Genomic DNA, 25,467 nt, shown 5'->3' with positions numbered 1-25,467 from the left:
GGTCCACACTAGCGCGACTTGTAAGGCGACTTGTCAGCCTGACAAGTCGCGCTCCCTCACGGTCCATTGACCGCTACAGGACCCGTTCTAATAGGAGCTACGACTTAGAAAAAGGGTCCTGTACTACTTTGGGGTGACCTCGGAGCGACTTGCATAGACTTCCATTATGTGAAGTCCATGCAAGTCGCTCCGAAGTCGTGATTCATGGGAATGCACAAGTCGCCCCCGAAGTAGTACAGAGTCGTGTCGCCCCAGTGTGAACCGACTCTTAAGGTTACTACTTGAAAAGCCTGATTCTTCCCTAGATTACAAAAACATAGTTTATGACCAAAACTAAAATTTCTCCCTACAAGTCTGAGTTGCCCATAATTGACCTATAAAACGACTTTCAGGTACTAGCTCCCTCTGTGCGGGGCACTGCATGCCCTGTGATGGCATGCACCTTTTCTAGACCTGCTGCCTCTCATCAGAGGCCCAGTGCCATACAGGTTTTAATCTGTCTGATGAGGAACACACCCTAATTGCTATTTTTTTTTTTGTGGTACAGGGGTGAAATTTGGACCTTGTTGTTGCATTTCTATACTCTTCTAACACCTGGTACCCTTAATAGTTTTCTGATGCAATATCTTACATGCTCCCCGTGTTGCAAATTATGTATGCACCGATATATCTTGTGATCCACCATAACTCTTTAAACTTTGTACATTGTACAACCGTTTTGTATGTTAAAAAAAACTTCAATAGATACCATTGAAACAGAAAACTACTTTCAGGTACTCATGTAGAGTATGCACCACCTTTCCTATCTCAACACTAGATGAACAAACCCAACTAGGGCTGTCTTGTGACAATCCAGGGTCAACTTTAAAAAAAGTGGAACCTTGAGTAGAAATTAACTAAAGACCTTATAGCACAGAATATATGAATATGCAGTATCAATATGTTTTCTCCTTGTGATGACCAAACATTTGGTAGGGATAGTTAAAACAGGAAGCCACTTCATTTAATGTCTCTAATGCATGTGAAACCTCTTCCTAAACAAATATAGTGGCTGGGGGAAGGCTGATAACAGGGGATAAAGTAATCACACCAAGATATAAAACCAGCATGAGGCAATGAAATGAGTTTCCAAAAATTAAAAGGCTTCTGTATTTGGTTACATACTAACGGGCCATACACACTATAAGATTTTCTTAAGACTTTTTCTTTAGATTTACCAAAACCAGATAATATGAGGTCAAACCTAAACACTTTTAATTTGTATGCAATCTGGCAGGCCCTTGCACTACATAGAAAAGGTAAATCTGAAGGAAAAAGTCTTCAGAAAATCTTATAGTGTGTATGGCCCTTAAGCAAGGATGAGAAAAAACTATTCAGAGTGACCGTAAATGCAGCTTAGGGTCTCCCGCTCAGGCATCCAAAGTCCAGTGAGGTAGAAGCTACTGGATGGGTACATGCTGGGAGTGAGATCTTCTACACTCAGGATACACTATGAAGATAGAAGGGTATTCCCACAGCCGCACACCTATCCGGCCATGTCATTATGAAGTAAAAGCAGCCTCAGCTCGCTCCATCAGAAGCCATGCCCCCAACGTGTTTTACCCCATCCCCCCAGGGCTATCTTCATAATGTAACCTATTCTAATGAATTCTATTTGGGAAATAATTACTCACTTTTCCTTTTTATGCATGCAAAAATCCACCACCCTCCAAGCCCAAAAAGAAACTAAAATAGTACAGTTCCCGGGGCCAACATCCTGGCCGCCCTCTTTTCTTGTTAACCCTGGGAAGAAATATAATTCCAATTTGAATAAAAATGATTACTGCTTTAAAGAGCTTTGTGGTCAGATACCATATTCCTGATTCATAACCATCGAGTGACTCACCAACTGTAGGAGGAAAGCAAATTCTTGAATATTTACCATGGTTTTAATGAATACTGATTCCATGCTTCATGTTAAGTATTCATGTCAGATGATGACAGATCACATCAGCAAACATACATTTTAGAAATGTAATTTGTGCGTTTCAAAAGTGCATGTAACTCAACGAAAAAAATTGGCTTTTCAGTTAATAGAAAACGTAAGGCCTCAACCACGTGAATCACACAGAATCCATTACAGATGTGAGCTGTTAGGACAACAAAACGTACCAGCACTTACGTAGAGAAGAGGCCTACCTAAAAATGAATCTCATATACACTATAGTGGCAGATCAAATCGCAAACTACATCTGACCAAGTGTGGACAGGTTATGCCCATGTAGGGTTAAATGAGTTGTAAAGGAAGAAGATTTTTTTTATCTTAATGCATTCTAAGCATTAAGATAAAAAAAAACCTGTGTGCAGCAGTCCCCCTCATCCCCCCTAATACTTACCTGAGCCCATCTAGATCCAGCGATGTTTTCAGTGACTATTCATCATGAGTTTTTATCTGTGACCTCTGTGCCCACCTGCTATTGTTTTGGGGAGCGCTCACAATCCCATCAATTTGTTGTGTTGCCGTACTTTTCTCAGCTGGATATGAGCATGGGACAGCTGCACCCCTGACATGGACTAACTGGCACTTTACTTATGGCCGTCCATCCCTTTTAGCTTGACACCTCAGGTTTTGGGATCTCTGATCATCCAGTTTCCAGCGCCAGGAGTTCTTTGTACATTATTCAGGAATGTCTCAGCTGCCCGGGACTCCCCTACTCATTGACTAAGACAGCACAGTAGCGCGGTGCGATTGGCTCCCACAACTATCAATCAAAGTCAGTCAGCCAATCAGGAGAGAGAGGGGGTGTGGCTGAGTGGAAACAGGGAGCTGTGACTCAGCTCGGGTGCCCCCATAGCAAGCTGCTTGCTGTGGAGGCACTTACCAGGATGGGCCAGGAGCACAGAAGAGGAACCCGGAAAGAGGAGGGTCTGGGCTGCCCTGTGCAAAACCAACTGCACAGAGCAGGCAAGTATAACATGTTTATTAAATAAAAATAAAAAAAAAAGACTTTACTATTACTTTAATTGACAGGGTGTTTGTAAAGGCCTCGTCCCACACCCAGCGGTACTTATTTTAGCCGCTTCTGTCTCTGCTGCAGCAGGAACTAAAATAGGTGGTGTAGCCTGTGTTGGTGATGATTGGCTGTTTGATAATGGCAGTAGATCACATGCTCCCCATACCTGGAAGCACCTTATTTTCTTACCCAGCAGTGGTAGAGGCTGGAGTGACGAGAAAGCACTGGTAAGGTGAGCATAATTGGCACAGGCCTCTAAAAAAGCTGTGGCAAAGTGAGTGACAATTTTGGATCTGAGGAAGAGGGTCCTCCCTCGAAACGCGTAAGCCACATCAGGTTTTGAGGACGCCATCACGCTATCCAGCGGTAGAGAAGTGTCCTGAAAGTGAGAAGTGCCCATTTCCTATATGCTTGTTCATATTCTACGTTTGTGAGTATATTGTACGCTACCCTTCTTTGATTTTAATAAACTTTTAAGTGGTAATGCACAAGGTCGGTGCGCCCTTCTCTTGTTGTTGTTCTCTAAAAAAGCTGGCATTATGTCCTAAATGGACAAGGTGACCATGTCTCCTTTATGTAAAAAGTAAGCTAAAGCTGGTTATACACTAGTAGATTTTCAAACATTTGCAAGAATATTCGTATGAACATTTGTATGAAAATTTGATGACTAGATGACGGTTATTTGAAAGTACTTCAAATTTTGTTTGCTCTTAACATTCACTTTTTGGAAGGCTTGTAAATTTCTAAATGAAAACCACATATACTGTTACAAATTCATTCAAGGAAAAGTCTCTACCCTGCTCCTTCGAATTTTCTTGTCACTGTGGTAAAAAAAAGAACATTGATATGACTCCACTAACAATTAGAAAATCAAACACTCTTAAAACAAAAAAACTCCAATAAAATTCTACCAATGCTTAATCTTCTTCTGTAGGCATAGTCATTTAACCCATTATTTATCATTTTTACTATATGGTATGGATTAAGTAAGTTGGCATCTTCCAGGGCCCTTAGGTGACTGGGCACAATGCTGCTCAAGTTGTCCATCAATTCAGTGTCCTTTTTGTGCTCATTTGCTAAACTCTAAATTGCACTTGATTTAAGGTGGCCAGAGATGGACTGAATCTCGGCCGGTTCAGCAGGGATTGAAGGAGATTTGATCCATCTATGAGCAGGATGGTAGTGCAATCAGCCTATCAGATATTTTCATGCAATTACTGCCAGTGGCTATAGCCACTAGCAGTAATCATTGTGTTCTACCATTGTGAAGGCTCACTGTGGACAGAACACATTAGCGTTGTGGAAGGGATTTCCCCATCAACATATTTAAGAGCTTTTCTTTCCTTCCACCCATTGGGGAAGGAAAGAAGATCTATGGCTTGCCTTAAGCTGGCCATAGATAATTTGATATTCTTTCCTGCAGGATGTAGGAAAGAAAAGTGCTTGATTTCCCTATCAACAAAGCCATTATTGATGGGCGAATCCCTCCCATGGAGCTATTTTGTTCTCCCAGTGGGGGGGAACCACCCCGGCTAGGAGAACACACAGTGATTATGGCTAGCGGCTATGACAGGCTGATTGTACCCAAGTTGTTTGATCAATCAACTTGGGTACAACCAGCCTACCCATACATGGTTTGAATCTCGGCCGGTCCCTGTTGTACCAGCTGAGAGTCGAACCGACTATGACCGTTTTTTAAAAAAGCCCCTAAATTTCATTAAGATAACAAAAATTGGAAGAAGTGTTTTCTTTTATAACTAAAGAAAAATGGAATCCGATTAACTGTTAGAGGCAACACTTTTCTTCCAGCTTTTTGTTTTGTCCATCAGGCTTTCCATCCGCTATCCCCGAGTGAACAGTGCTCTGTTCTGCCTATGCATACAATCTGAAGATTAAACACGGCAGACAATAAGTCTGGGAAGGTCCGGAGTGCAGCAGCAATGAATAATTACAGTACATTTACTTAATGAAATCAGTAAGCAAATGATTCCTCTTGAGGACTGGTGCACCAAAATGATTAATCTATTCTGTAACATCCCATGAATAGAAATACATTACCTGTTAGAAGTACACATCTTTTGAAGTTGTTTACCTGGAAACCAAACCATAGGCTCATTCATTAGTTTAACTTCTTTTATTACCTCTGTGATTTACATGCCTACGCAGAGCCCGGAAACTTAGTATTGTATAACAAATTAATACTGCAGATTGTTAGCAGGCACCATGACAGCGCTTGTCTTCACCCATGGATGTATTGCCACGGCCATGTAAAATCTGTACACCCAGATGTGGGGCAAATGTACGTTCTCATATCCCCACCCTACAGTGCTAGCCATATGGGAAACAATAACTTGGCCAAGCTCTGTCAGGGGGGGTCTAACTCTACTAACATCCTTTAGTAAGTAACATACATTCCACATTAAAGCGGAGTTCCATCCAAAAGTGGAACTTCTGCTCATCTGTTTCCTCCCCCCCTCTGGTGCCACATTTGGCACCTTTCAGGGGGGAACGGGTACCTATTTTTGACAGGTACCCTTCCCCACTTCCACGAGACAGGGCCGCAGCACCGTCCTTCGGAAGTTCTGCCCCCTTTCTCCTTCCCCTGCCGCCAAGCCAATGAGAATGCGCAGCGCAATTGCACATGCGCAATCGCACATGCGCAATAGGGAACCGGCTGTGAAGCAGAAAGGCTTCATTGAAGGTTTCCCTTACAATTAATGTAAGGGAAAATGGCAGTGGCAGCACCCAGCAGCAGATCCAAAAATTGGCTGGGATGTTGACATCGTGGGCTCCCTGGACAGGTAAGTGTCTATAAATTAAAAGTCAGCAGCTACAGTATTTGTAGCTGCTGACCTCATTTTTTTTCCACAGTTGGAACACCGCTTTAAATAATTATGCTACCAAAATGAGTACGTGCTGTAAACTGCCTCCAGCATTGTTCCTGTTTCTTCTTGCCAGAGGCTGCCATATAACTGAAGCTCAAAGCCCCTGAACAGCAGTAAATCATAAAGCAGAACTAAACCCATCGATTTAGTGGTTTTAAATAATAGTTACATTCCCGGAATGCCGGGATTGCTAACTGCCACATTTGCTTGTTTCCTCAACCAAACTGTCAAACCATCAAATGGCTGGTGTCATAATTGATCCCATGTGCAGCACCATTGCAGTTGCAGGTCAAACAGAAGCAGCTTCCGTGGCTGTAAAAGATAGGAGAGTTTAATTCCGCTTTAACCACTTCTGGGCCAAAAGGTTTTACCCCCTAATGACCAGGCCATTTTTTGTGATATGGCACTACGTTGCTTTAACTGACAATTGCGCGATTGTGCGACGCTGTGCCCAAATAACATTTATGTCCTTTTTTTCACACAAAGAGAGCTTTCTTTCGGGGATATTTGGTCACCTCTGTGGCTTTTCATTTTTGCGCTATAAACAAAAAAAGACCGAAAATTTTGAAAAAAAAAAGATGGAATATTTTAATGGAATTTTTATTTTTTTAGTAATGGTGGCGATTAGCGATTTTAGCGGGACTGCGACATTGCGGCGGACAAATCAGACATCTAACTGACACTTTTAACACTTTTTGAAGACCACTGACACTAATACAGTGATCAGTGCTAAAAAAAATGCACTGTTACTGTACTAATGACACTGGCAGGGAAGGGGCGAACATCAGGGGCGATCAAAGGGTTAAGTGTAAGTGTGTCCCTAGGGGGTGTTTACTAGCTGTGGGGGGGGGGGGGTTGCATGGATTAGGGGAAGACAGAGATCTGGGTTCCTGTTTGATCTCCATCTTTTCCCCTTGCAGAACGGCAATCTTCCTTCTTTACATAGGCAGAATTTGATGTTCTGCCTCTCCTGGAGATGATCGCGGGTGGCATTAACATACCCGCTAGCCAATCACAGTGCGATCGTGCCTCCAGCTACAGAATGAAGCAATGTACAGGTGCGTTGTTTCGTGCAACAGCGTCACTTTGCCGCAGTAAATACATGGCGGCTGGTCGACAAGTGGTTAAAGTAGTTGTAAACCCTCACAAATACGCAGTGTAGTGAACAGCCTCAGGTGATACAGGGAGACAAAACAAATCATCCTACCTAGGTTTTATTAGTTTATCGGCAGATCATGTTAAAAATGTTTCTTCATCTGTCTCAACACAGAGGAGGTGGTGGGGAGACCGCAGTTACACTGTGTGAGAGCTGATTGGAGGAATGGAACACCCTTCACACACTGCAGAATTGTTTCTTGAATAGATAAGCTCCATTCTGAGCTCTCCCTCTTTCCCCCTGGCACAAATTTATCTCATATGTTGGTAAAACTTCTCAGAAGTGACACATGCTGATAACAGAGGAGGGAAGCACCAGAGAGAAACGACACTTAGAGCTTTGGAGAGGGACAAGTAAACAATGCAGATATATGTGCTTTTTTTAAAACCCCTAGACTGGGGTTTACAATAGTGATCAACTGATTATCGACAAAGCCAATATATCGAGGGCCGATATGCACTTTGCCCGATATATCGGAATCGGCCTTTTGATTTCCCGATATTTCGGGAAAGTGCTTGTTCCCGGGGTGATGCCTGCACCTAGAGGCATCACCCCGGTACCGGTGTCCATAGCCGACGGTCGGCTGTCTTGGAATGACAACCAATGCGGCTGAGAAGCCGCTTGGCTGTCATTCCAAGGAGCGGGAGGGGACGCCCCCCGCCCCTCTCGCCGTCTTCCGCGGCTCGCCCGGGTCTCCTGTCCCACCGGGAGACCCGGGCATCCTACCTTCACCGCCACCGTCTGACTGGGACTCCATTTCTTTGAATTCTGCGCCGCCGAGTACCCGGAAGTGATGTCATGACATGACATGACTTTCGGGTACTGGCGGCACCGAATTCAAAAAACTTACAGCATTCAAAACAGCCAAATTTGGTGTTTTGAATGCTTTTAAGTGCAGAGGAGGGGTTTGGGGTCTGTTACACCCACAGATCCCTCCACCACAGTACCTGTAGACATTAAAAATATATATATATATTTTTTAATGTCCAAAAATATTGGCCAATATCGGCTGATACTGATATCCGATGACCAAAATATCGGTATCGGCGGTAAAAAAACGATATCGGTCGATCAATAGTTTACAACCACTTTAAAGTAGAACTCTGTGAAAAATGCCTATTCTCCTGCGCAGTGTGGCTGTGTCTGCATTGGTTAATTGCTTGCTTTGTCTAGGGGTGCAAGGAAAAGCAATACTTACCCGATCCTTCGATCCTCTGGAACACCATGCTTCTCCAAGTCCACTGTTCCTGGCGTCCTCATGTCCAAAGGCTGTCTATGGTCGTGATGACATCAGTAAGAGTCCATTTATGGCACTTTTCCACTACAAGTACCGGCTCGGCTCTACTCGGCCCTGCTTGGCCCGGTTTGCTTTTCCACTGCTGGTACCGCATGGTACGGTGTTGGAACGGTTCGGTATGGTACGGTATGGTTTGCTTTTCCACTAAAGTAGTACTAAAGTTAAGTGGGTGGGATAACAACGGGGTGGGTGGGATTCCCTGACCAATCAGTGGCTAGTAGTGACTGCATGCAAAGGATTGTGGGATATGGTACCGGGTATGGTACCTGTTGGAACCACAATCGAGGTGGTACTGTTTTTGAGAGCCGTACCATTCGGTTCCATGCAGTGGAAAAGCGCCGCCATACCGTACCATACCGAACCATTCCTACACCGTACCATGCGGTACCAGCAGTGGAAAAGCACAAAAGCGAGCCGAACCGTTCGGTTCCATGCAGTGGAAAAGCGCCATTACAAAACTACTAGCATGAGGGGGGGTGGCAGGAGCAGCAGGGACCAGTCTTGCACTCGTAGGATCAGCAGATTAGGTAAGAATACCTCCGCTTAGCAATCCCCTTGACAAAAGCGAGCAGTTAACGCATTCAGTGTGGGCACAACCCCATTGCATGGGAAAATATACTTTTTTCAGGGAGATTATCTTTAAGGTTGTCAGCAGATCAGCCACTACAAATTCAGCAATGCCTAAAAATAGAGAGCAACTGAGCATGTGCAGAGCAGGGTGAGACAGTGTATTACTGGATTTAAACAGTATAGGCACTTATTTTTAATATTTTACATAGCTATACCTGCCAAAGTGGCCAGCCTAAAGTGATCTATCAGTACTTAATTTTCTGACTAAAGTTACACTTTAAGAGAGTTATAAAACATTCGTTGGACGAATGTCAGAAGCATTCGTAAAAGATGAACAAAATGTCTGCATATTTTTTTCTATTAGGTTATTTCCTTTATTGTCAGTTCAATCCAGTGGCCATAATGCAGTACAATTTTCTGAAAAACCTCAATGAGAAAATATACTGCATTTTGGCAACTTGATGGAACAATAGATACATGAACTAATTTATTAGAAAAATTACAGGGAAATTTTGTTTAGCTTCACGAAAGCTTCTGATGTTCGTCCAACGAATGTTATAAATTAATATTTGAAAAGTTAAGAATAAAGTTTGAACAGCAAAAATGCAAAAAAAGGTCTGTTGTATGAATGTTATTAGTAGCAATGAATTAAGGTTTGGGCTAAATCCAGTTCAGCCCAAACCCGCTGGAAACTGTCACTTGATAACAGTCAGCTACGGCTGGGGAACTCTTTGCCCCACAGTTATGGTTAAGAAAGGATTGGGGATGCAGGTGGCATCATTGACCTATTATGGCCATTTTTGGATAATGTCATTGACCAAATCTGGTCATGTGTCACCACCACCTCTGCCCCTTTATTACGTGCAGCTGCAGGGTGGGGAATGCGCTGTCTGCAGCTGATTTGACCTGCTATCATGCGAGAGTTTCCCATGAATTCAGGAGGAACCTTAGCTCATCACTAGTTATTAGTAACAATTGAAGGACAGTCCCTACAGCCACCGGTCAGAAACAAACTTGCAAGGGTGGTTTAAATCCAGAGATGTATAGTAACTAAGTAGAACTACTTCACTACTGTACTTAAGTACCGAAAGGCGGTATCTGTAATTTCCTGGAGTAGAATTTTTTTCTCCTACTTCCACTTTTATTTCACTAAATTTTTTCGATGATTTCAATACTTCTACTCCGATATTTTTTTTTTGTGCTGCATAGTTACTCGTTACTATTATAAAAATTACCACTGCCAGAACAGTAGATGGCAGGTTTCATGAAGCTCAAAACATGTGTATTATCAGCGCATACCAAAATAAATGCTACTGTATGTATAAATAAAAGCTGCATTTGAAATAATAAAAAACAATATGATGTTCAAACTTTTGACTTCTTTCTTTAATAACTACATAACGCAGTACTTGTACTTTTACTTTCAGTACTTGAGTAGCAAAATTTTTTAAAAAACTACTTGCAATACTTAAGTACAAAAATGTTGAATACTTTAGTACTTCTACTCAAGTCACTTTTTGATTGAGCACTTCCACTTCTACTCAAGTCACTTTTTGATCGAGCACTTCTACTTTTACTCAAGTATGGGCTTCGAGTACTTTATACAACTCTGTTTAAATCGGACTGATGACTAATGGAAAATAGCCCTGGTTTTAACATAAAGATGTCAATACGTTATCCCTAAGAAGTTTGCTATAAGTCTAATAGCCCGTACACACAATCCAAAAATCGTACGAAAAATACCGCTATCGAAGCGATCGTACGATAATCGGAAAATTAGTACACAGCTTTTGAGAGCCGATCATGACAGTTCATCCGATATTATTCGATCGGGCAAGCACGAAAACTTTGATTGTATGATAACACATCGTACGATAATCGCATGATTAGTATGTCGTTTGTACAAAATAAATTGAGAGCAGTAGACAGCGCATGAGTGCAAACCGAAAGAACGACCCAAGAGAAAACCCAGGGATAGAAAAACAAAAAAAATAGGTATAAATCACAAAATGTCATTTCATTGGAGGAAAGCTATTATGTTTTGTGTTCTTTGAAAGCCAATACAATTTTTGTACAATACAAAGTTTACAGATGGAAATATTTCATTGTAGCATCGTACGAGAAAATACGTATTGTTAGTAACTTCTCCCATTTGCGATTTATTTCTTAAGTGTACTAGGAACCAAGAAAAAACAGACGATTAGTCGTACAATTTTCGGATCGTGTGTACGGGCCATAAGGGGGGGGGGGGGCTGAGACATTTTATAAACCTATAGTGTTCATAACGTAACAGCATCAATTCACAAGGCCGAATGAGTTATTTTCCATGTTCATTATTAATATTCTCTCAAAGATCCTGCATCAAAATTTCAGTTCACACAAGTAGACACTGCATTCATTTAAATTTATTAACTTTCCACATGAAATGAACATGCAATCTCTATTTCTCATGAATCAATATTTTATAGGTTGTTCTTTTCATCCCCCGCTAAGCAAATAACGCACAGTAATGAAAATACTGCATGTATAAGGCTTTGGTAAATTAACACAAAACTTTATTTTTCCTGCTGGTACTCAGTAAATATTCATTTTATAGACGGCTTCCACAAGACGTTAATTTTTACAGGGTATGCCATTTATTTTATTATAGCTTAAATGATTGTAAAGTCTCGTTTAAAAAAAAAATAAATAAATAAACATGTTACACTTACCTGCTCTGTGCATTTGGTTTTGCACAGAGCAGCCCAGATCCTCCTCTTCTCAGTTCCCGCTTCGGCTCTCCTGGTCCCTCCCTCCCTTTGAGTGCTCCTGCAGCAAGCAGCTTGCTATGGGGGCACCCAAACCGAGTCACAGCTCCTTGTGTCCATTCAGGCCCAAATCTGTGGTCTGGCTCCATCCCCTCTCACTCCTCATTGGGTAACTGACATTGATTGACAGCAGCAGGAGCCAATGGTGCCGCTGCTGTGTCTTAGCCAATGAGGTAGGGGGAGTCCCGGATGGCTGAGATAGTTGTGGACATTGCTGGATCAAGAAGGGGATCATGTAAGTATTAGGGGGCTAAGGGGAGCTGCTGCACACAGAAAGATTTTTATCTTAATGCATAGTGGTGGCTGCTGGTGCATTGGGGGTGCAGGGGCACCGCTCCCCCCCCCCCATCCATGCATCCGGCCCCCTAATCTACATGCAGGGCGCCGGACGCATGGAGTTCAAGGAGGCTTTTTTTTTTTTTTTTTAAGCATGTGATTAGAGCCAGAGGCTCTAATAGGCTAAAAAAAAGGGTGGGCTCGGGGCGCAGAGCACTGCACCCTGAGCCCACCCAGTTGTGTGACAATAGCGAATGAATATTCGCTATTGTCACACAGATCCCCCTCCTGGCCAATCAGGAAGCGGGTCCTAAGACCCATTTCCCGATTGGCCGAAAGGAGAAGCCATGCCATTGGCCATGGAGGAGGAGGAGGAAGGAGATGCAGAAGACTGAGGGGGAAGAAGCCGAAGCAGTCGTTTGCTGCTGCTGCCCTCCCTCCCTCCACATGTCCAGGCAGGGTGAGTGAGCCGGCGACGGGAGGTGGGTGGGCATGGTGTGCGGCCTGGTGTGGTCTGGGGGGGGTATGGTGTGCAGCCTGGTGTGGTCCGGGGGGGGGGGGGGGTATATGGTGTGCGGCCTGTCACACAACCCCCCCCCCCCCCGGCCCATGGAGCACCAGCCGCCACTAATGCATAGAATACATTAAGATAAAAAACCTTCTGACTTTACAACTCCTTCCAAAGACCTATTCATCTGTCAAGACAGAAGTGGTGGATTTTGAAGTTGGTGTAGAATTGCTGTCCTATTAGTAGTACTAATGAGGTCTAAACTATTAAATCTCAGTCTAAGGCTGGCCATACATACAACCAGCGGGTTAAACAGGAAAAAAAAAAATCGGATTCCTCGATCCACACATTTAAATTGGATAGGGGATTCCTTCCTGCTGTAGTATTGTACCTTCACTGTCTTGCATGATCATCTAAGTAGGAAATACACAGTCTACCATCTGTATGGGCCCAAAGGGCCACACAATAAGTGCCAAAGGGCTGCTGGTTGGGCACCAGGACTCTAAAATATCATCTTGCTTCTACTTACCATTAAGTGAGACTGTAACTGTAACTGCTCCTGCATGTTTTTTTCCACGCTGGGAGGGATGTCATAAATCTCTTGGGTTTGTTCTCGACTGACAGGGCCTTTTACTGCCATTGGTGGAATGTCATAAACCTGAGAAAACCCAGAAAGCAGTTAGATTCATCACATTAACAATCCTTCCCAAATGTAAAATTTCATAAAATGCTATTAAAATGTCACTCTGAGGACAAGAAGATCTTTAAAAATCCAAGAGCGGACAGGTTGTAATTGTCTATATAACATTGGATTATCCTCAGGTACACATATTGTTATTAAACTCCTGGGTGATTTTCATAGCCCTGTGCAGTGATGTGAGTCTTGCTGCCACTGTAGCCCTTCCTTCTATGTTATCTACATTCAAGTGGTATTGAAATGACCTCTACTGTCATAAATGCAAGCAAGTAATGCAAGCTGAGCCGCACATGTGTAGCTCAGACCACATTTATGGCACCCGCTCTGTGACGTGGGGATGTGACTTCTGTGTGCATGCATCGTAATGATGTCATCGCGGCCCAGCCATTCAGCCAGCCAAAGAGACAGTATCCAGCAGTTAACGGCGAAGATAAAATTGCCAGGACCAGTGCTGAAGGGCTCTGTTTGACAGGTAAGTCTGTCATAATGTGTATGCGGTGTATAGTAGCACATTATGACCATAGGTGTGTGCACAGGGTGTGCCGTGTGTGCCCGGGCACACCCTAATCTGGGGGTCGGCAACCCGTCGATCGTGATCTACCTGTTGCTTGCGGGCAGGTGTTGGGTAGACTGCTAGCCTTCCTGCCGACCCTCAGTACCAATCACCCACTGTGTTCATTTACAATTGAAGAATAGTAGTGTTTACTATGCTTAAGTTTGTGAATGAACAGGAAACTGCTCAGCACAGAGCCCTTCCCATTCATTTACCAGTGTAGTTGGGGCTGCAGAGAAAGGGACTGGGGGATCTCTGTCCTCAGTCCCTTTCTCTGTTTCAAAAATGAGACATCAGTGGTCTGTTTAGACCCCTGGTATTTCACTAAAGGGACTCGTGAAAAAAAAACAAAAAACACCATCACCATTGACACCATCCACTGCCCTACGGATACCAATCTCTGCCCTACTGACTGAGACCATGCACTGTCCTACTGACACCGACCTCTGCCCTACTGACACCAATCTCTGCCCTACTGACTGACACCATGCACTGCCCTATTGACACCAATCTCTGCCCTACTGACTGAGACCATGCACTGTCCTACTGACACCAATCTCTGCCCTACTGACTGACACCATGCACTGTCCTACTGACACCGACCTCTGCCCTACTGACACCAATCTCTGCCCTACTGACTGACACCATCCACTGCCCTACTGACACCAATCTCTGCCCTACTGACTGACACCATCCACTGCCCTACTGACACCAATCTCTGCCCTACTGACTGACACCATGCACTGTCCTACTGACACCAATCTCTGCCCTACTGACTGAGACCATGCACTGTCCTACTGACACCGACCTCTGCCCTACTGACACCAATCTCTGCCCTACTGACTGACACCATGCACTGTCCTACTGACACCAATCTCTGCCCTACTGACTGACACCATCCACTGCCCTACTGACACCAATCTCTGCCCTACTGACTGACACCATCCACTGCCCTACTGACACCAATCTCTGCCCTACTGACTGACACCATGCACTGTCCTACTGACACCAATCTCTGCCCTACTGACTGACACCATCCACTGCCCTACTGACACCAATCTCTGCCCTACTGACTGACACCGACCTCTGCCCTACTTATACATCCACAGCTCTACTGACACCGAACATGTTTCAATACTTTGTAAAAAGCCTGTTTACATATTTTTTAACATAGTGTGTGAATAAATATATATATATATATATACATATACATACACACACACACACACACACATATATACACAAACACACGTTGTGTGTGTTTGAGCTTTGGGGTGCACACCCTAACGCAACAGACTGCGCAAACCTAATATTATGACATAATCCTGCAGGGCAGCGCTTTTTAACCATTTCCAGACAGGAAATATGTAGCAGAATACATAGTGGCCTAAACTGATGAAAAAATTTGATTTTTTTTAAAAAAAATGTATTGGCTGTGTTTTATTACAGAAAGTAAAAAATTGTTGTGCAAAAACTGCAGAGGTGACCAAATACCACCAAAATAAGGCTCTATTTATGGGAAAAAAAGGACATCAATTTTATTTGGGTACAGTGTTGCACGACCGCGCAATTGTCAGTGTAAGCAAAGCAGTGCCGTTTCGCAAAAGATGGCCTGATCATTATGGGGGTAAAACCTTCCGGAGCTGAAGTGGTTAAAAAAAAAATGTTGCCGCTTTATCTACTTAAGCCCCGGAAGATTTTACCCCCTTCCTGAACAAGGGGTTTTTTGCGATTTTTTACTGCGTGACTTTGACGGACAATTGCGCGGTCGTGCGACGCTGTACCTAAACGAATTTGACGTCCTTTTTTTCCCACAAACAGAGCTTTCTTTTACTGGTATTTGATCACCTGTGCGATTTTTTTGATCATGTGCTATAAACAAAAAAAGAGCGTAAATTTTGCAAAAATAACAATATTTTTCACTTTTTTTTATATGAAATTCCCCCCCAAAAAAATGTAAAAATCAAAATGTTTTAACATTTTCGGCCAAATTGTTTTACGCTACATATGTTTGGTAAAAAAAAAATTGCAAAAAGCGTATTTTGATTGGTTTGCGCAAAAGTTATTGCGTTTACTAACAAAGGGAAAGATTTTTGTCATTTTTGGTGTTTTTTTTTTAACGAGTAATGGCGGCGATCTGCGATTTTTTTGCGGTACTGCGCAAAAAGTTATCGCGTTTACTAACAAAAGGAAAAATTTTTGTAATTTTTGGTGTTTTTTTTTTAACGAGTAATGGCGGTGATCTGCGATTTTTTTGCGGTACTGCGACATTGCGGCGGACAGATCGGACCCTTGACTGACATTTTTGACACTTTTGGGGGTACCAGTGACATTACTGCAGTAATCAGTGCTATATATATGCACTGTTACTGCAAAAATTACACTGGCAGGGAAGGGGTTAACTGTATTGGACAGGGAGGGGTTAAGTGTGTCCTAGGGGCGTGATTCTAACTGTAGGGGGACAGGTCTCCTAGTGTAAAAACAAAGATCAACGGTTCTACATAGTAGAACCATCTGATCTTAATTTTTACACAGGGGAGAATGACAGGCGGCTTGTTTACATAAGCCGCTCTGTCTTTCTCCCGCTGTACCGGAGATCGTAGTGTGACCGGCGGACATCGGGTCCGCCGGTCACACGCCCGCACTCCTTTGTGAACGAGCCGAGGCGGGCGCGCGCCTCGGCGGGGGCGCGCTCGCCCGCTATTGGCTCTAAAAGGAGTGACAGGCGAGCGACATAGACCTACGTCACTCTGCCTGGCCGGGGCTGACTGCCGCAGTAAATATACTGTGAGCAGTCGGCAACCGGTTAAGCAGCTTCCATCTATATATATATTTAACCACTTGCCGAAATCACATAATTATATGTAATTTCGTGCAATAGCCTCTAGGATGCTGATTGGAGAGAGGGGGAGCCTATCTTCGCCAGCCACCTGCAGTCGTTCCTGAGAGGCAGAACAGCGGTCTGTCTATGTAAACAAGGCAGATCGCCGTTCTGACAGGGAAGAAGATGGAGATCTTGTGTTTCTGCTAAGCAGGAACACAGATCTCTGTCTTCCCCTTGTCAGAGCACCCCCCAACACAGTTAGCAAGCACCCCCTAAAAACACATTTAACCCTTTAATCTCCCCTGATGATAACCCCTTCCCTGGTAGTGTCATTAGTTAAGTGACAGTGCATATTTTTTTAGCAATGAACACTGTATTGGTGTCACTGGTCCCCAAAAAAGTGTCGGTTAGGTGTCGGATTTGTCCGCTGCAGTGTCGCAGTTCTGCTATATGTTGATGATCACCATCATAACTAGTAAAAAAATAAATACATAAATAAATAAAAATTCCGCAAAAATATCTAATTGCTTGCAGACGTGATAACTTTTGCGCAAACCAATTATACGCTTATTGGGATTTTGTTTCCAATGTTTCCAAAAATATGTACTAGAATACTGGCCTAAATTGATGAAGAAATTCGATTTTTTAACATTTTTTTTATATTGGATGTGTTTTATAACAGAAAGTGAAAAACATTGTATTTTTTATTTTATTTTCAAAAATGTCGCTGTTTTTTTGTTTGTAGCGCAAAAAATAAAAATTGCACAGGTGATCAAATACCACCAAAAGAAAGCTCTATTTGTGGGAAAAAAGGTCATCAATTTAATTAGAGTACAGCGTCGCATGACCGCGCAATTGTCAGGTAAAGTAACACAGTGCCGTATCACAAAAAATGCCCTGGTCATTATATTTTATTGTCTTTTTTTACATGTAAATTAAAATGTATATATTTTTAATTATTTTGGTGATACTTGTTGCCCTAAAAAATCCCATATCAGGGGGTCTTGCCAATAGTTATTAGGGTACAGCGTCGCACGACTGCGCAATTGTCAGTTAAAGCAACGCAGTGCAGTATCGTAAAAAATAACCTGGTCATTAGGGGGGTAAAAAACTTCTGGAGCTGAAGTGGTTAAGTATGTGAGAAGTTTAGTTACTTTTACATTATGCTTGCTTAATGTGTTGTAAAAATGGGTTTGGGTAGAACTTCCCAGCATGCATCACAGACTGCTTATCTGCTCTAAATGGCATGTGCAGTCTAATTAGCTATTTTAGCAGGGCATTTGACACACTAGATAGGCTCAGCATCATCGTACTGTAATTATACAGTGCACTATAGCTTCCACTTTGAAGTTTATTTATTAAAGCTTAACACCAGGCAACCATGTTTAAGTAGATCTGTGTAGAAGTATCTCCGACGTACCAGAACTGGAGATTCCCAGCGAAGAAAATCTAGCAGATAATCAGAAAAGTCTTTCCAAGTTAATGCTCAAAACCTCCATACAGATGGCCCTTCCTGTAATGGAGACTGGTCACCCCAGCACGCTGTCTTCATCCTGGGTGACCAATCACCTAACCGTCCACATGTATTTCTCTGCAGGTTGTACTGACATCGCATTGTTGTTGTTTGGTGTGCTGGTAAATGCGGCTGGACTTTCTGCCGCTGTCCATTCTGACCACACTCTCCTTTAGCCCTCGTTTACATTGGAGCGACCCGTCATGAGATTTGACAGATCAAATCGCATGGCAAGTCACAACCTATTGTTGGAAATGGCACTGTTCAAATCGATTTGAAGCCAACTTTGCTATGTTGCATTGATTAGAAAAAATTCCTGCATTCCTTTTGGTGCAACTTGCATAGACATCTGTGTAAGAAGCCGCACAGATGTCTTCAAAGTCGCATTAACATGCAAACACAAAAGAAAGGAAGCGCAAGCACCTAGTGAATTACCGTTGGATACCTTCTTAAGCGGCTTTGAAATTGTGCAATTTTAGATGAAGTCGCATGATTTCAAAGCCACATTCAATGTGAACGAAGGCTTACCCTACTGTTGCGTACCAAACAGGAGTCTGGTTGATGACAGGTATACTCCTATAGCGCTGCAATATCCACCCCCAAGAGTCACCAAACACAATGTATGTATCCAGAGGGCTCTTGGGAATTTGAGATCTGCACCTGAGCGTGTGTGTGTGTGTGTAGAGACCCTGAATGCCCAATAGATATCTCTCCTCCCAGCTGGTACTTGGTGAAGGCATTCAGAGGCACATCTAATGACGTCACATCGATGATTTACAGGTAATTACAGCGCTTGCAATGAGAAACAACTATTTTATGTCAGCTGTCTTGAAGGAACATGGGGAGGGATGAAAAATTATCATTATCTGGAGCTAAGCTTTAGTCTAGGTTCACTCTGTGGTGCAGGAAACCCACAATCCGTGCACATTACCCACACCGAATTAAAAAATATTAACGACACCCCAAACGCAGGTCACAAATGCAGTATGTTTGCCTACACCGGAACGCATAGACTATGCGATCTGGTTGCAATCAGGTTCCAAAATTGGTGAATGCATAACCTTGGTGTGATTCGATTTGAGCCCATTCAAAATGAAAGGGCTCAAATCGCACCGCACTGAATCACATGTGAATTGAACAGGAATGTGGTGCAGTTCCCATGCGACTCCTATGCAGTTCATAGTGTAAACCAAGGCTTAATGAGATCCATACGTTGTCAATGTTACAGACGTTTACCATAGCAGTACCAACCTCTGGGCTGTAGCTGTTCACTAAACACCTGGTGGGGACATCATAGATCTCCTGGGGTCCTGCTGGGAGCAGATGCCTGGGAATATCATATTCGTCCTGCTGCTCTGTCTTGGGTGAATCATACACATAGACTTGGCCTTTCCGAGTAGGAAGGACAACCTGGGAAAAGACAAAATGATTGTAATATTCAGTACTACACATCTGACATGTTACACCGAAACAACTTCACATTGATACAGTAATTAAAGTGACCCTGCAAGAATTTGAAATGTGGGTGTTTCCACTGCTGACTTCTTTTTAAAGGTGCGGTTTCAAGGGCTGTCATCCTCACTTGTTTTTTTTTGGATCCTGCACTTCTCTTTAAAGCAAATACATTTTTGTTCCAAAAAAAAAAATACGTTGATAATATTTCTGTGCTGTTTTAGAATTAGGCAGCCAACACTAAAGTGGTGTACCCAACCAACATCAAGTAATACAAGCATAAGAACAGTGTAGAACACTAGATATGTACAAATACATACTCATGAAAAGTCCAAGCAATCAGGTGTCCAAAGTGAAGATCTAAAATGTGACAATATTCACTTCAAGGTGCAGTAATATATATCACTCGTGAGTCACCGCCATCACCAGATATGTTAAAACACTCACCAGATGGTATGGCTACCATTACAGTAGCTGGGATGCCTTAAATGTACATAACCTGGATATCGGATGGAAGAGAGACCTCCGCCGAATCTCCACACAAGTATCCACAAGAGCCAGAATTTATAATCATAGTGTAGTACGTTTATTAAAAACAAGCATAAAACCAGTACAAAACAAAAGTCACATAACACTCACATGAATTTCTGCTGGTGACCCAGAATCTCACAGCAGCAGGGACATCAGTGCCAAATAGTCACGCTGACGCGTTTCATCCCAATAGATGTGGTCGCCAGCAGCAATTCATGTGAGTGTTATGTGACTTGCTTTGTTTTTAATAAATGTACTACAGTATGATTGTACCTTCTGGCTCTGGCAGAGCTGCTTCATTTGCCAGTTGGATACTTGTGTGGTGATTCAGCGGAGGTCTCTCTTCCATCTGATATCCAGGTGGTGTACGTTTAAGGCAGGCATGTCCAACCTGCAGCCCGGAACTGCAGGCAATGCGGCCCACTGCCCCCTGACAATTCTTTTTTTGCTGGGAAGGAAGGAAGTCGGGTCGGGGCCACGGCCACAGCATTTTCCAACTAACAGTAGGCAGAGGCTGCCTCGGAGGGGAGCATGTGCAGTGTTTCTGACTCCTACCACCATGACCACTTCAAATCACTGAAGTGGCCATGGTGGTTAGAGTGTTCCTTTATTATCTCTCAGAAGAAGTAAACCTCTGTATACTGATTCCATTTCATTTGATCATCTTCTAGTTGTGTTAAATTAGTGCGGGGGGCGCGGCGGCGCGGGAAGGGCGCGGCGGCGCGGGAAGGGCGCAGCGGCATTTTAGTACTTATATACCTTAACTATAGTATATATTTTATATGCGGCCCGAGAAAATTTCTCTACACTCAACGTGGCCCGCAGAAGCCAAAGGGTTGGAGACCCATGGTTTAAGGAATTCCAGCTACTGTAAAGGTAGCCATACCATCTGGTGAGTGTCCAACTTAATTGGTGATGGCGGTGACTGACGAGTGATATACATTACTGCACCTTGAAGTGATTATTGTCGCATATACTACTGCACTTTGAAGTGATTAATATCACATTTTAGATCTTCGCTTCAGACACCTGATTGCTTGGACTTTTTATGAGCATTTATTTGTACACATCTAGTGTGCTACACTGTTATTATTCTTGTAAAGAAAATATGTGCTGAAATTCCAACAACCACCAATAGATGGAGACATAATCTAAGCAGGTGAATACAATAGAATAAAAACTATACATTAAACCATATGCTATATCCCTTCATAGTGAGATGACATGTATATTTTATCAGGTTTTAGGCTGATCAGTAATGGCCATAACCTTTGTGACTCTGGGTGGTTCTGAACTTTGCACACATAAAGTAAATATCATTGTATTCCAATCTAACATCTTTGTTCTGATTGCCTATTTTTTTACAATTCATGACCTCTGAATAGGAAAACTGGGTGAAGAAATATATAATGCATACAATGTTACTAATTTACCTTGGTGATTAATTGTATGGGACAGTATAAATATATTAGATATCTGTTTATACAGATACAGTAAGGCCTCATGCACACGGCCATATGAGAAAAACTCAAAATATGCTGGATTTCTTTTCTTCCAGAACTTGGCAAAAAAAAATGCATCTAATGTTGTGTATGTGTGCGCAATTATGCGCATATGGTGTTGAGCATAAATGCATTCTACTGGCTAGAGTATTCATTTATTCTGCGCATTGGAATGCATTTACATGCATGTGCGCAGGTTTACTGTATATGCGTACGCATTTGAATTATGCTCAAAAGCTCCTCAAAAGCGCTTAGTTTCTGCCTTAAAATGCCTCTGTGTGTATGGCCACATAAGCTAACATAAAGATGTGTTTAGAGGCGTAAAAAAAAAAAAAAAAATCTGAGAACCTGTATAAGTGGCATATCTTAAGTAGTGATCGACCGATATCGTTTTTTTCATTGCTGATACTGATACCGATATTTTAGTCATCGTGTATTGGTATCGGCCAATATGGGCCAAAATTTAAAAAAAATATATATATATTTTTTTTTTTTACTTCACAGGTAGTGGTAGTAGAGGGTCGTGGCAACAGCAGGTGAGCGGATGCCCGCTAACAGGTGCTGCCAGGATGGTTCTGAAATCACAGGTGCTTTTTTATTGTAAGGACTCATTCTTGCATTCATTCTTTAATATTTGCAAACAAAATGAAGGTTTCCTATTTAGAATAATAAGCTGTCAGGTTAGTAAAACAGTGATATCAGAACCAATTTAATCATACAGTTTGTAGTGTACATAGATTTGCAAAACAAAGGGATAAAGGAAAATTCCTGAACTTTGTTTTATCTTACGGTTACTGTGAAATTGTGTGAATGCATCAATGCAGTGCATGTTAGCTTGGATTCATTAAATGAAATTACCAAAAATGTAAATATTGCAGAATATACAGCCTCATGCTACATAACTAAGCCCCATTTCATGCTGAATAAACTTAGTTAATAATGTATCTTAAACAGGGCTCGACAAACCCCAGGCGCCAGGTCGCACTGGCAACTAGAAGTAGCAGCCTGGCACCTGGGTTACACTGCGGCAGGTGTCTTGTCGCCAGAGATCCCAAGTCTCCTGCGAGGTGTGTGGGAGTCTCCCGCATGCAGGCTGCGACTCCCTTACACCTGCAAGTGTCGCACCCACAGGCGGGAGACTCCTGCTCCTCGCATGAGACTTGGGATGTCTAGTAACAGAACGGTGTCGGTTAGCTGTGACAGAACGGAGTCGATGCTTCCTGTATAGTTCCAGCTCCGTCCTGTCACAGGCGGAGAGATATCAAATGCACTCTGCCTGTGAGAGGAGAGATACAGGAAGTATTGGCTCTGCATGCGCCCTCTAGTGCCGCTCCTCGCACTCTCCAGTCAGCCGTACTCGCCAGCAATACCCACAGCAGTACCAGCCAGCAGTAAACACAGCAGTAACAGCCAGCAGTACCCACAGCAGTAACATCCAGCAGTACCTGCCAGCAGCACCCACAGCAGTACCACCCAGCAGTACCCACCACCAGCAGTACCCGCAAGCAGTACCCACAGCAGTACCAGCAGTACCCACAGCAGTAACAGCCAGCAGTACCCACAGCAGTAACATCCAGCAGTACCTGCCAGCAGCACCCACAGCAGTACCAGCCAGCAGTACCCACAGCAGTACCAGCCAGCAGTATCTACAGCAGTACCCACAGTAGTACCAGCCAGCAGTACCCACAGCAGTACCAGCCAGCAGTACCCGCCAGCAGTACCTTCCAGCAGTACCAGCCAGCAGTAAGTCACAATTAGCCCCCAGCACATAATTGTAAATATCCCAGCATGTGCAGTGTTTCTGACTCCTACAACCATGGTCATTTCAAATCACAGAAGCGGTCATGGTGGTTGGTGTGTTCTTTTAATAGCTCTCAGAAGAAGTAAACAAAGTACACACGGGTCGTATGCCGGGCAACATCAGCCGATTCATTAAAAACTGGCCACCATTGGGCCCGTGTGTATGGCAGCCGATCCGACAGAAGCTGGCCATCCAGCATGCGTGAAAAAAAACTGGCTCCTAGATTTCAAGCAAATTTGTCAAGCCCTGATCTTAAATATAAAACTATCTTTAATACTTCAAAATCATTTTATCAAAATAAATTTGAGAAAAATGTAAAAAAAAAAATCAGATTTAAATAAAAAAAATCTAACTTGAATAAAAAAAAAAATCAGGTTTTCAAAATTTATTTTAAAAAATCATTGATTTTTATCCACCCTGGGAAGGAGACATGGACTGCCGGGAAAGGTGGGAAGAACTGTTTTTCTATTGCAGAGAACTTCGGTTAGAAATTTTTGTAGAGATCCAACTATGTCTAGATGATGATGAAAGACCAAGGAGGCTGCTATTGAGAATTTCTTACTATGAAAATGCTAGTTAACTGGCTGTCATGCTTTGAATCTTTGGTCCAGAGCATATCTCCAGAAAGAAACTTCTGACTTCTCTGATCTGCATTCCTCATTTCTGGCTGGCTACATAAAAACTAGGTCAGCTACCATTTTAAGAAAGAAGTTAGCAATGGCTGTCCCCATATTTCTTAGTATTCACTATATTACCAAAAGTATTGGGACGCCTGCCTTTACAGGCACATGAACATTTGAGTTGGCCCACCCTTTGCAGCTATAAAAGCTTCAACTCTTCTGAGTAGACTGTCCACAAGGTTTAGGAGTGTATCTATGGGAATGTTTGACTTGTGGACAGCCTTCCCAGAAGAGGTGAAGCTGTTATAGCTGCAAAGGGTCAACTCAATATTGAACCCTACAGACTAAGACTGGGATGCTATTAAAGTGTAAGTGCATCTAAAAGGCAGGCGTCCCAAACTTTTGGTAATATAATGTAGGTTTCCTTTAACCACTTGCCGACCGCTCGCAGTACTACTACTGCAGCAGGTCGGCTCCCCTATGTCCAGCGACGTAGATCTACGCTGGACTACGCTGGACTCCTAGAGATCTCAGCGGTGCACGATCGCCGCCTCTCTTCCCCGATCATCAGGGAAAGTGTGAGAAGATCCCCCCGCTTGTGTATACAAAGCAGGCGGATCTTCTCTGTGACAGACAGGAAGAGATCACAGGATTCAGCATAGCTGAACCTGCGATCTCGGTCTGTGTCACAGACCCCCCCCCCCCCCCCACACACACACACGTCAGTAAGCATGAGGCATACATTTAACCCCTTGATTAACAACAGTGTTAACCCCTGCCAGTGTCATTATTACAGTAACAGTGCATATTTTTAGCACTGATTACTGCAGTAATGTCACTGGTCCTCCCATAAGTGTCAAAAATGTCAGTTAGGGGTCCGATCTGTCTGCCGCAATGTCGCAGTCCTGCAAAAAATCGCAGATCACCACCATTACTAGTAAAAAAAAAAACAATAAAAATGACATAAATCTTTCCCGTAGTTAGTAAACGTGATAACTTTTGTACAAACCAGTGTTAATTTTGGCAGCAAATTTCAATTTAGTTTTAGTCTTAGTCTTAGGACTAAAATGGCATTTTAGTTTTAGTCCTATTTTAGTCTTCTGCAAGTGTTTTAGTTTTAGTCGTATTTAGTCAACTAAAACTCCAGTATATTTTAGTCGACTAAAACGCCCTACATTTTAGTCGACTAAAACTCATTTTAGTCATCTGTAATAAAATGGGTGTAGTTCAATTGTAATTTGTAATGCATTATTTAAGCATTTCTCTACAATTTCCAAACTCATTATATACTACTTCTGGTCCTGGAGTGAAAAATCTAATATGTTATTATTTATGCTTTGAGCATGCACCAGTGTTAATTTTTGGCAGCAAATTTCGATTTAGTTTTAGTTATAGTCTTTTGACTAAAATGCCATTTTAGTTTTAGTCGTATTTTAGTCTTAAGACTAAAATGCCATTTTAGTTTTAGTCGTATTTTAGTCA

At 42.8% G+C, this 25,467-nt stretch overlaps 1 protein-coding gene across 1 annotated transcript in view; it reads right to left on the bottom strand.

Moving 5' to 3' along the window:
- The window catches only part of BCAR1 (BCAR1 scaffold protein, Cas family member), a gene marked incomplete at its 5' end in the record, with an annotated part of 236,411 nt that overhangs the window by 23,317 nt on the left and 187,627 nt on the right, over window positions 1-25,467 (bottom strand). Inside the window, 2 exons of the mRNA XM_082271033.1 lie at window positions 13,022-13,150; window positions 19,331-19,489. Coding sequence (XP_082127159.1) covers window positions 13,022-13,150; window positions 19,331-19,489 — 288 coding nt within the window. The remainder of the gene's footprint in view (window positions 1-13,021; window positions 13,151-19,330; window positions 19,490-25,467) is intronic.

Source organism: Pelophylax lessonae, assembly GCF_965119305.1.
Source record: "Pelophylax lessonae genome assembly, chromosome: 10".
NCBI lineage: Eukaryota > Metazoa > Chordata > Amphibia > Anura > Ranidae > Pelophylax > Pelophylax lessonae.
This window is presented reverse-complemented; position numbering and strand designations above follow the sequence as displayed.